We start from the raw sequence: 9,850 nt of genomic DNA, 5'->3' as shown, positions 1-9,850 counted from the left end.
ATCCACTCTCCGTGTAGAAATCACTGAGAGAGAGAAGCGATCAAAGCAAACGCAACGGAATCGGAATCGACCACCACTGCAGCAGTTGTGTGGTGATGTTCGCGAAATAAAGAAGGAATTTTTATCTGTTCTTGGTTCGGCTGGATTGGACGAGGGGATTTTTATTGTGCAGAACTGAAAGGCAGTGCGGAGGTGTTTATCTAGGAATAGTGCAAAAATTTTAAGAAGAAGGCAAGTGTTTTTGAGCAGTGTAAAGTCCAGATTCTTACGGTTTGGCCTCCTGCGTATCAGAGGAAAATCTGGGTGCGGTGTGAAAATATTTTCGTTTCTATCTGACAAGCAGAAATCGGAGGAAACGCTGTAAGGGTGGAGTACCTCACTTGGCTTTGTGGGAGATGTGTTTTTACTGACGAGTAGGAGTGAAGTGAGTTTAGTTCAAATTGAAGCTGTTCTTTTTTTTCGCCACGAGCAATTCTGCGATACCCCCGTCGAGTGGATTCCGATTAGTAACGAGAAAAGAAGAAACCCGTACGATAAGCAAGTGATATCAGTTGCAAAAATAACCACACGGAAGTTGAAAAAGTGCCGTGAGGAGTAGTTAGAAATTTTGATTTTCAATTCACTGACGCAAAGTTTGGTCAGCAGGATTATTAGTCATGGGGAAATTACTCAGCCTGCTGGCCCGCGACGATTCCACCTGCTGTACACCGAAAACCTATGACGTATTCCTGGACTTTGAAAATGCTGCTCCGACCGATCTGGAACGTGCCGTCTACGAGGAAGTTGACCGGGTTCTGAAACAGTCCGAGATAGTCCTCGATGAGATTCAGTGCTACAAGGTAAGTTCCTGGTAAAAGCTAGAATATATCGAACACATACCGAACCGCAAATCAAATACCTGGAATGGGACACTGGAGTCTATGTTGGGATAGGATTAGAAAAAAAAATAGACATGTTACGAACGGCGCTGTGCGATTCACAGTACGCGCTCAAGGACAAAATTCACCAATTTCTGTGTCCCAAAAGAGAACTAAAGAAACGATGAAAAAAAAAGACAATGATCTGGGTCCTTTGTAAGACAACATAATCGCAAAATTGAATGCTGCTGATTTAGCTAGACAACTATTTCCTCTAGTTCATAACGAGAAGGATCATTCGCTGGCAATGTGTGTGTGTATGCGCACTATACGAGACAAACTCAATAGCACGAGAAAGGATGCTGTCTGAGAGCAAAGAAATTTCACTGTATGAGAAGAGAAGATGCGATTCGAGCCCTTGTCGGTGCATCGTTTCCTGTGTTGGTAAGTCTCGTTATCAGACTGATGCTGAATGAAATGCAACGAGACGAGGAGAGGTCGCATGAAAAGAGTGGGTTAATGGGATTTTTATCCTCTTGTAAACTTGGCTCTGTGTCACTAGTCGAAATGCTTTACGCGTTCAGCCAATTTCCGCGATGTTTTTTGGTTTTATGTTTCTTTGAGTGGGACAATCGTGCCTGTCGTTAGAAAAATATACCATGATTAATCGACATCGCATGCTTTGGGGAAATAAGTACCGTCCTTCAATGCATCTCATTAATCGGGGTAGATTCGATGATCACCAACTAGAATTGTTTACATAAAAGATATCAATGGAATGTTCAAAATGGAACAAAAGTGTCCGAGATATACCTATCTCTATTGCAACTTGTCATTTGCGTCATTATGTTTAGTATTTTTTAGATCGCAGTAGTCATACCTGTTGGAATGTTCTCTTTGTTCTGACGTTTTTTTCCGTAACTATCCAAATAAACAATTATTGATCGTTCGTTTTACAGTGCTTACTATGTCGTCGGAAGCGACGACCTTCCGCAAGCAATTCTGTAATTCACCAGTTTACCCGGTCTACTCGTAGATGGTTTCTATGCCTTAGTTGAGAATCGCAATATTTTCTATCGAAACTTGGGTTTCATTGCGAAAACCGCCTCGTTCGATTGGCTTAGCAAAATCCATTATATTCAACATAGTTAGTATATTCTAGTTTTGAAACGACAGTGAAATTTGAACAGCACACGCATCAAAGCAAACCGTATTAGGCATATTTTTTTCTGGCGTCCGCATAACGGATCAACACAACTGGTTTTGCTCAAAATTTATTTTCTTCACGTCTTGTCTTCGACACGTCAGTGCCCCTGAATGATCATAAACTTAATCGGCTAATACGTCAAAACTTGTTTACGTTCGACACATCAGTATACTTTGAAAAAGCTGCATTTCAGAGTATAAGCGTCTGCTTAGTGGTTTATTGATGAACTGCTAGGTGGCATATCAGTTTAACAAAAACTGTTACGCACTGACGAAGTCGAAGACAAGAAAAATACATTTAATTATGTGCAGGGTTAATACGGTCGCGCGGATTTCGTGATTTTCGCGGATTTACCACGGTTTCTGCTCACATTTTGATGCTATGGCGCGGATTTTGCGCGAATTTCAAGAAACATGTTTTTCTCAGTGGACAAAATTTCGATTTCATGCTTTCCGATCTCGAGTGGTACAAATTGATATTTCAGCAGAGCAGTTACCAGGAATTACAAAAACTTTTGTGATTGCGTTTCCCCATTCTAATGCGGAAATCGAAAGAAGATTTTCGCAATCAAAGATATTGATGTCTGATTGAAGATATCGTCTCAGTGAAAACACATTCAATAATGCAAAGAACGTGATGAATGGAATGCTATTCTTCAATAATTTGGTCACAAATTTTGTGTGTGATAAAAATCGCGGTCTTGAAGAAAAATTTGCACGACAGGCTTATGAAGCAAAGTTGGACAAAAAATGAAAAGAAACGACGGGATTCCATCCGTGGTGATAAGAAATTTTTCTAATAGTTTGTCTGGTCCACTATCCACCATGTTTTTTGCATTCTGGATTTTTTCCTGAAATATGGAAGAAATCCTATGTGAAAAAGAAAATAGTATCTAACAATCGTGGAATTGCTGCTTTGTGAGCTATATCGAAGCTGTTCGAAATTATAGTTCTGGATTTTATAACACATAATTGCACTGATTACATATCTGAGACTCAGCATGGATTCATGCCAAAGTGTTCAGCTACTCAAATGTAGTAACCTACACTTTTTTCATCATACTTTCTTTACAAGCAAGACTACAAGTAGATTCTATATACACCGGTTTCGCAGCTGCGTTCGACAAAATCATTCATCACAGAACGATCTCTAAGTTAAGTAGAGTGGGATTAAATGGATCGAGACTGTATAACTTCACCATTTGCTGGACCTTGGACCGTTTATAATTTTATTGTAACTCAACGATCCAAATTTTTCATTCAAGCGTATGGAACTATCGTTCGCCGATGACTTTAGAATATGATGCAGATGGCTCAGAGCTCCTACAAGATTGGTAATTGGTGTAACATCAACAAAATGGTTTTAAATGCCACTAAATGATCCTTCATATATTTTAGTCGCAAAAAGTCTGAATTCAAGTTCTATAATATTTCACAAACTGTTCTTGAACGCGCATCGTCTGTTAAGGACCTGGGTGTCTTCTGGATTCCATGCTAAATTTTAAGGAGCACATAGAATTTCCAAAGCCTCTAAGCAATTAGAATTTATTTTTTGCGCTACTAAAAAAATCTCTGATGTACATTGCTTGTAAACTTTGTATTGCGTTTTACTTCGCTCAACTCTCTAATATGCTGCTGTTTTCTGGTCACCTTTTTACTTTCACATTCAGAGTAAAATCCGACATCAGGAGAAGGCGCTGTCTCAGAAAACAAAAGTTAACCAGGAGGCGATGAATAGTTGAAACTGAAATAAAAAAGAGTGAATCTTACCAAGAAGGAAAAGCTTGCCGAGCAAGAAGACGTTAAAGCAAAAAAATTGTCTTCGCTGAAATCTGTTTAACTTCTCTCAAAATCACAATTGTAAGCAATTCTATTTTTAATTCAATATTTTCCATACATCAGAGAGTATAAATTAACTAAGGACATCGAAAAAGATGGAGAATAAAAATGAAATCATTTTCATGGGGTTTCTCAAAGTGACGTGTTGTATGTGGACTTATTTATTGTGTTTATATGACAAATTTATGCAGATTTTTAAATTATATTTAAGAGGATTTTCAAATTCTGCGGAAAGTATCACCTGCATAAAAATAGTGGTGTAAGGCTTCGCTCGAATATCACGCGTTTTAGTTCTCAACATTTTTTAAACTTAAGGTAGCGCTTCGCCGTGGTCAGGTCGAAGTCAATGTTTCTTCTTGTTTTGTCGCCGAACTTTCACCCTAAATTGCAAATTTCTCCAATACTAACCCGATTCACGAAAAATCAAAAACATACGATTGTAGATAAATGATTTTACTATGCATTTGGCGAAAAATATCAGTTAGAAAGCATTTCTTTCGCGAGATTTCTTGCGAGTTTTGTTAATCATTTTGTTTTCTTGTGTGTTGACATTGTGAGTGTGCGAAAGAATAATGAAAACCTCATTTATTTTTACAATTCGCACGAAATCTTTCGATAAAAACGTTTATTAGGCACAATTTATATACGAATCGATAGAAAAACTAATTATCTAGAATCGTATGTTCTTGGAATTTTCGTTTTCTCCCCCGTTCTCTCGCAATTTACAATACCTCAACATAATGCCAAATACAGAAACAAACATTTGCTGATATAACAAACCAAAAGGCTGTATCGCGCAGAAATTTGACATGTCTGTCTCTATATAGCCTTTTATGCCTAAAAGTTTTATGGAAATGTCCACCTACCTTGCCCAAAAGTATGTTACCAAAAATAAGTAACTAAAGTTTCAAAATGACAATTTTAGTAAAACTACCCTCAGGTAGCGAAGTTGACACGATCCGAACCAAGGTTCCAGTCTCAAAACTAATCATCGCTCATTGATGTTCCTCGTCAACTCGAGTAGCTCATCCGACATCACGCCATTAAATGCATTGCGCCACAAATATAAAATTGACACTCGAGTGGAGTTGTTTTTAACTTCGTTTTATTTTCTTCTGTTTTTTGAAAACCATTAGTGAATTTTTTGTCTTTGCTCGGTTGACGTTATTCTTCGAGGCTCTAAGCTTTTTGAAATATGCAATGGTAATGGGCCCGTTTTTCGTCCTGATTTTTCCTGATCTGTAAGAAAAAATCAGCATTTGCCAGAATCCTGTAGCGAGCTGCTTCGATGCATCAATCTCAGTTAAACGTTTACAATGATGCACCATTTGTTACCGAGCAGTTTTCGTCGTTTTAACAACTCACTCTAAATAAAATACGATATACAAGAGAAACCTGTATTGTTTGAACTTCATGTCTATATATCTCGAAAAAGGCCACTTCTTGAACAAAGTTTACGATTAGCAAATTTATTGATTTTGCTCTGTAGAACTATATTCTATTGTTTAAATAACTATTGTTCATCATAAATTTGTACAAACAAACTAGAGATGCAGCTTTTCAATTATTGGCTTTTTAAGCAATCCACATTTCTTATCAGTTGTTAATTGCTATTGTTAATTTCGGGACAATTGCACAATTGTGTTTGCCTAGCTGAAAGCCCTGACATCATAACACACTCATTTAATCAACTTTTTCTTCAATTTACCAACAGTGTACTTACATTACAGATGTTGAATTCCAAGAATTACAAAAGCCTATCGGCTTATACCAATTGCCAATGGGTCCGTCGATCGAGTCTAACCATAAATATCCAGTACGCAACAAACAATAATCGAATGAACAAGCAATTGTTCATCGCAAAATCCTTTCTCGTACCGCTCAATAGTCCAATTGAACGGTTCCTTTCATCAGCCACTTTAGTTGAGCATTAAGGCCTCAAGCGCAAAATTCTCGCGTCAATGCTAATAAATCCGATTAGTTCGCTTCACACCTTCACACCATTCACGGATTGCCAGAATTCGCCATCGTGTCGCAGTCGCAGACGGAAGCCGTATATGCACTGACGGAACCGCCGCCCGCGATGCCCACACGGACAACGCGACAAGCGCCGTCGTATCAGAAGTCGGTCTTTCCTTAGGCCGCCCGCAAATGGTGACACATTAAGTTGACACGGATGAATGCGGAAGAGTTAACTGCGGAAAGTGAAGGTTACCTCCCCCGGTACGGGTGAACGATAAAAGACCTTTTTGTTTTGCTATTGATGGCTCTATGTTTTACTTTTACGCTGGTGGTATGCGTTTTCGTGAAATTCTGATTGCATGTTTTGTGAAAAATTAGGCGGAAATTTTTTCTTGTTCGAATATTCAATCCTATACCGGAAAAGAAGTCATCAAGGGTATCATAGAGTATCCAGTAAAAAGATAGACATACTAGTCGAACTTCCAGATATCTGTAATTAATGGCTGTTGAAGCACTATCTAAGGACGCGGAAAGAATGCAGGTATAAAAAAAACGAACAAATTTATGCTAGGTATCACCTAGGACAGAATCTTACAACTGACTTCTTTTTTCAGAAAATAATAACAGAATATAACAGGGCATAAAATCCGGTGGAAAGTGATAACTTGGCATTTGGCTACATTGATGATAAATTTTGTACACCAAACCTTATGAACGTTGTTAACAAATCTTTAAATCATACGAGTAGATATATTTACAACCAGATCCTAAAAGCATTGCAACATCGTTGGAAAATAATACAAATAGAAAGGGTGCTAAGTTACTACCTTGCGAAACACCTGATTTATTCGAGATATAATTTTTACACGTAGTTGCCTATCGGAAAGATTTGAGCTAAACCAAGACACGAGTTACGATGATAAATCAAGTCGAGACAATTTACACAACAGTATTCAATGATCAATCTTGACAAACGCTGCTTTTAGACCGATGTAGGTAACAATGTAATTTTTGCGCGATCTAATATAAAACCACTCGCAATTATTTCGAGTAATTTTGACAAGGTTGAGAGGATGATTATTTCTCGATTATATCCCTCGCGAGCACTGTTACTTCTAGATGTAGATAGCAAAAGAGACAAAAAACAATCGCAAATCAGCGTCTGACGACAAAGCAGAAAGTGAAGATAGACTTGCGATACGACGGTATGCGTTGTTTTCTGATCGATTGGTTTCCATAGAGATAGCACTATAGTTGAATGCTGTGGTGGCCCAGTAAAGCGAAGCATGCTTGGTTCTTCTAGTCAATTAGGCTGTTTCTTCATGTGTTTTCAATTTCCCCATCTTCATGGTAATATTTTCGCGGTTTTTGTTAAATAGTTGCATTCGCATGTCATTTTTTCAATCTTTTTTCCTCGTTATATACTGATCAAATTTAGAACTAACTCAAGGTGGCTCTACATCTGAAGAAGACTAAAAAAAATCATCAATAGAATTAGTTATTCGTTCTGAAAAGCATCTCCCCGTATTTCATGTAGTTCTCAAATGAAACACAAGTTTGTTTTGAAAAGACAAATATTAATTCAACCAGAATTATAGTTCTCAATTCTTTTTAGGCAGAAGTTTGTTTAAAGAAATCGTTCAGTGAAAAAAATATTACAAATTTAAAAAAAAAACTGACGCGCGTCTTAAGTACAGCCTCTAGTAAACTACAGGGTCCGGCACTCGAAGTGTAACCAATTAAAAAGGCCATAAATTCAGTTTGGAAAATTACTTTTACTTAATTCAAAGTACAAAAATGTGTAAAAATAATACAATATTCAGAATCAATTCACTTTTGCTCGATATGACCACCTTTTGCCTTGACTTGATGACTTGAGAGAGCGATGGAGTTGCTTCGTTTGGCCGAATGTGACTTGCTCGATTTTTTTATCCGAAGGTAGATTTTTAAGAGTGTCTAATCGATTGTGCACCATTTTTCTATCGATAACAGTTTCCGACTATAGTTTTTAACTATTTGAAGAAAAATGCAAAAATATATTTTTCCTTTGTAAAAGTCTGTCTTGAATCAAATTGGCTCTCCATCCGTGAAAACAAATGATTTGTTTTACTAAATATGTGGTCATATTTCATATAAATCGGAGCAAGTCGAGTAGAACTTCGCCATCTTTTTTGCTGTTTATTGCTCATGTGTTATTCCACAAAGACATTGAAACTGCTTCCTAACATGACTACAGCCCTGTATACTAACTTTTCCTTTCCGTGCTTTCGTTATTTATCATCAAATCGTAACTCTAAAATGATGATTGACTGTATCGAATTGAAAAACCCATCAAAACAAATGAAAATCAAATAAGCTATCGCACAAAAACGGCTCGCCTTAGTCATAGACCACAGAGAAAAAAAAACAAAACAAAACAGTTCAAATTCCTCCGAAGCATGTCTGACCATTTGAACGGGGCACTCGGAAAGCGGATGCACGATGCGCAGCATAGCCGTCGACCGATTCGTGATCGAAACATTCTTTTGTTTGATCCGCAACGGCGCGATAGATTTTAATCAACTTCCGCAGTTCCAGCACCAGTCAAGTGTAGATTTTATTTTTTGTTTTGTTTATTTTTTTTCGCTACTGCTACTAGTTGAATCAAATGAATTGTCCATCACCCAGCGAAATTTAATGAAACGCGGGCACGGAAAGACCTGCAAGAGCATGCTACGATTACTCCGTTTCCGCACAAGCATAATGATGGGATATATGGATGTAGAAAGAGATAGATAGGTTTTTTGTTTGTATCCCTGGGTTGCTGAGACGAGCAGCCCTAGGCAATCGAGGAATCATTCGATTAGATATAATTGACTTGTATGTTTTTTCTTATGCGGAATACTTTATTTTCTATTGAAACGACAGAATCGATACTCGCTGAAAGAGGGAGCATCTTAATTGCCTTGGGTCGATATTATTGACAATATTGTCAATTGCCTCAATTGCGTTAACTTTTCAAGTACACCAGAAACTTCCTGTAGTGAATAATTGCAAGTCGTTCCAGACAGCAAATAGCACATTTTTGTTGTTATTTTTAAACTCAATTTTCACTTTCACATTCTATCACTCAAATTTTTCAACTGATGGCCCTACTTCACACTAATGGATTTTGTTCTCGTCTCTCTGTTTGCCAAGTGGCCGCCTTTTTGTCGGATGAGATTTACAATATTGACATTTCATCATCACCTGAAGCATGGGTAACTTGAAGATTTGCTAAATACTTTAAATCGGCACGAAAAATACTACAGTCGCAGTTTTATGTAAAATAACGATCAACAAAACTTTTACTAGGATCTGAAGAACATTTAAATAGTGATTCCGAACTTCAATATTTTTTCGTAGTTAAAAATATGCAGTCGAAAAAAAATAACGTCTCTTTCACTTTCATGAGCTTTCAAAACATGGGGTTGATGATGCACGCCAGAAAACCGGCGCCGGTGCAATGTCATATTCATATACGAAAACAGTTACCGAATGTTTCCAGTCTGTTTGTCATCATCACAGCGACTGTCGTAGCGACTACGAAATAAACGAAGCTAAATTATTTCCCCTGCAGGAAAGCAAATAAACGCCAGTCCCCCTAGACACAATACTGTTCTGCTATTGGTGCAATGCTCACACGGCTGACAGGTTTAATGATGGAACTCTTTGTCGAGAGTGTGATGCTACCCACTGGCGACTCCGGCCCGACAGAGTTGCTGAAAAAAACTGCAACCAACGAGTTTCTGTGTCGGTTATGTGTATCTAATTAACATTAGTTCAAATGTACTTATAATTCAAACTAGTGTTGCATTGACGTTCGGGGGATGGACTAACGCCCACCGTTGAAATTCTCCCTTCATATCTCAATAGATATTGTAACGATGTAGTCAAACATTAACTGTTTTTGCCTTTCTTATATAGAATGGTTATGCACTCACTGTGAAAACCGATTTTCGAACCGA

General features: G+C 37.8%; 1 protein-coding gene across 1 annotated transcript in view; it reads left to right on the top strand.

The window, feature by feature from the left end:
• Nucleotides 1-9,850, top strand: part of LOC131434714 (CYFIP-related Rac1 interactor B) — a 95,570-nt gene continuing 85,720 nt past the window's right edge. Inside the window, exon 1 of the mRNA XM_058601751.1 lies at nt 1-839. Within this exon, the coding sequence (XP_058457734.1) occupies nt 657-839 (183 nt within the window). The 5' untranslated portion in view covers nt 1-656. The remainder of the gene's footprint in view (nt 840-9,850) is intronic.

This window comes from Malaya genurostris, chromosome 3 (assembly GCF_030247185.1).
Source record: "Malaya genurostris strain Urasoe2022 chromosome 3, Malgen_1.1, whole genome shotgun sequence".
In the NCBI taxonomy this organism is placed as follows: domain Eukaryota; kingdom Metazoa; phylum Arthropoda; class Insecta; order Diptera; family Culicidae; genus Malaya; species Malaya genurostris.
The sequence above is the reverse complement of the archived record's forward strand: the minus strand, read 5'-3'. Positions and strand labels throughout refer to the sequence as shown.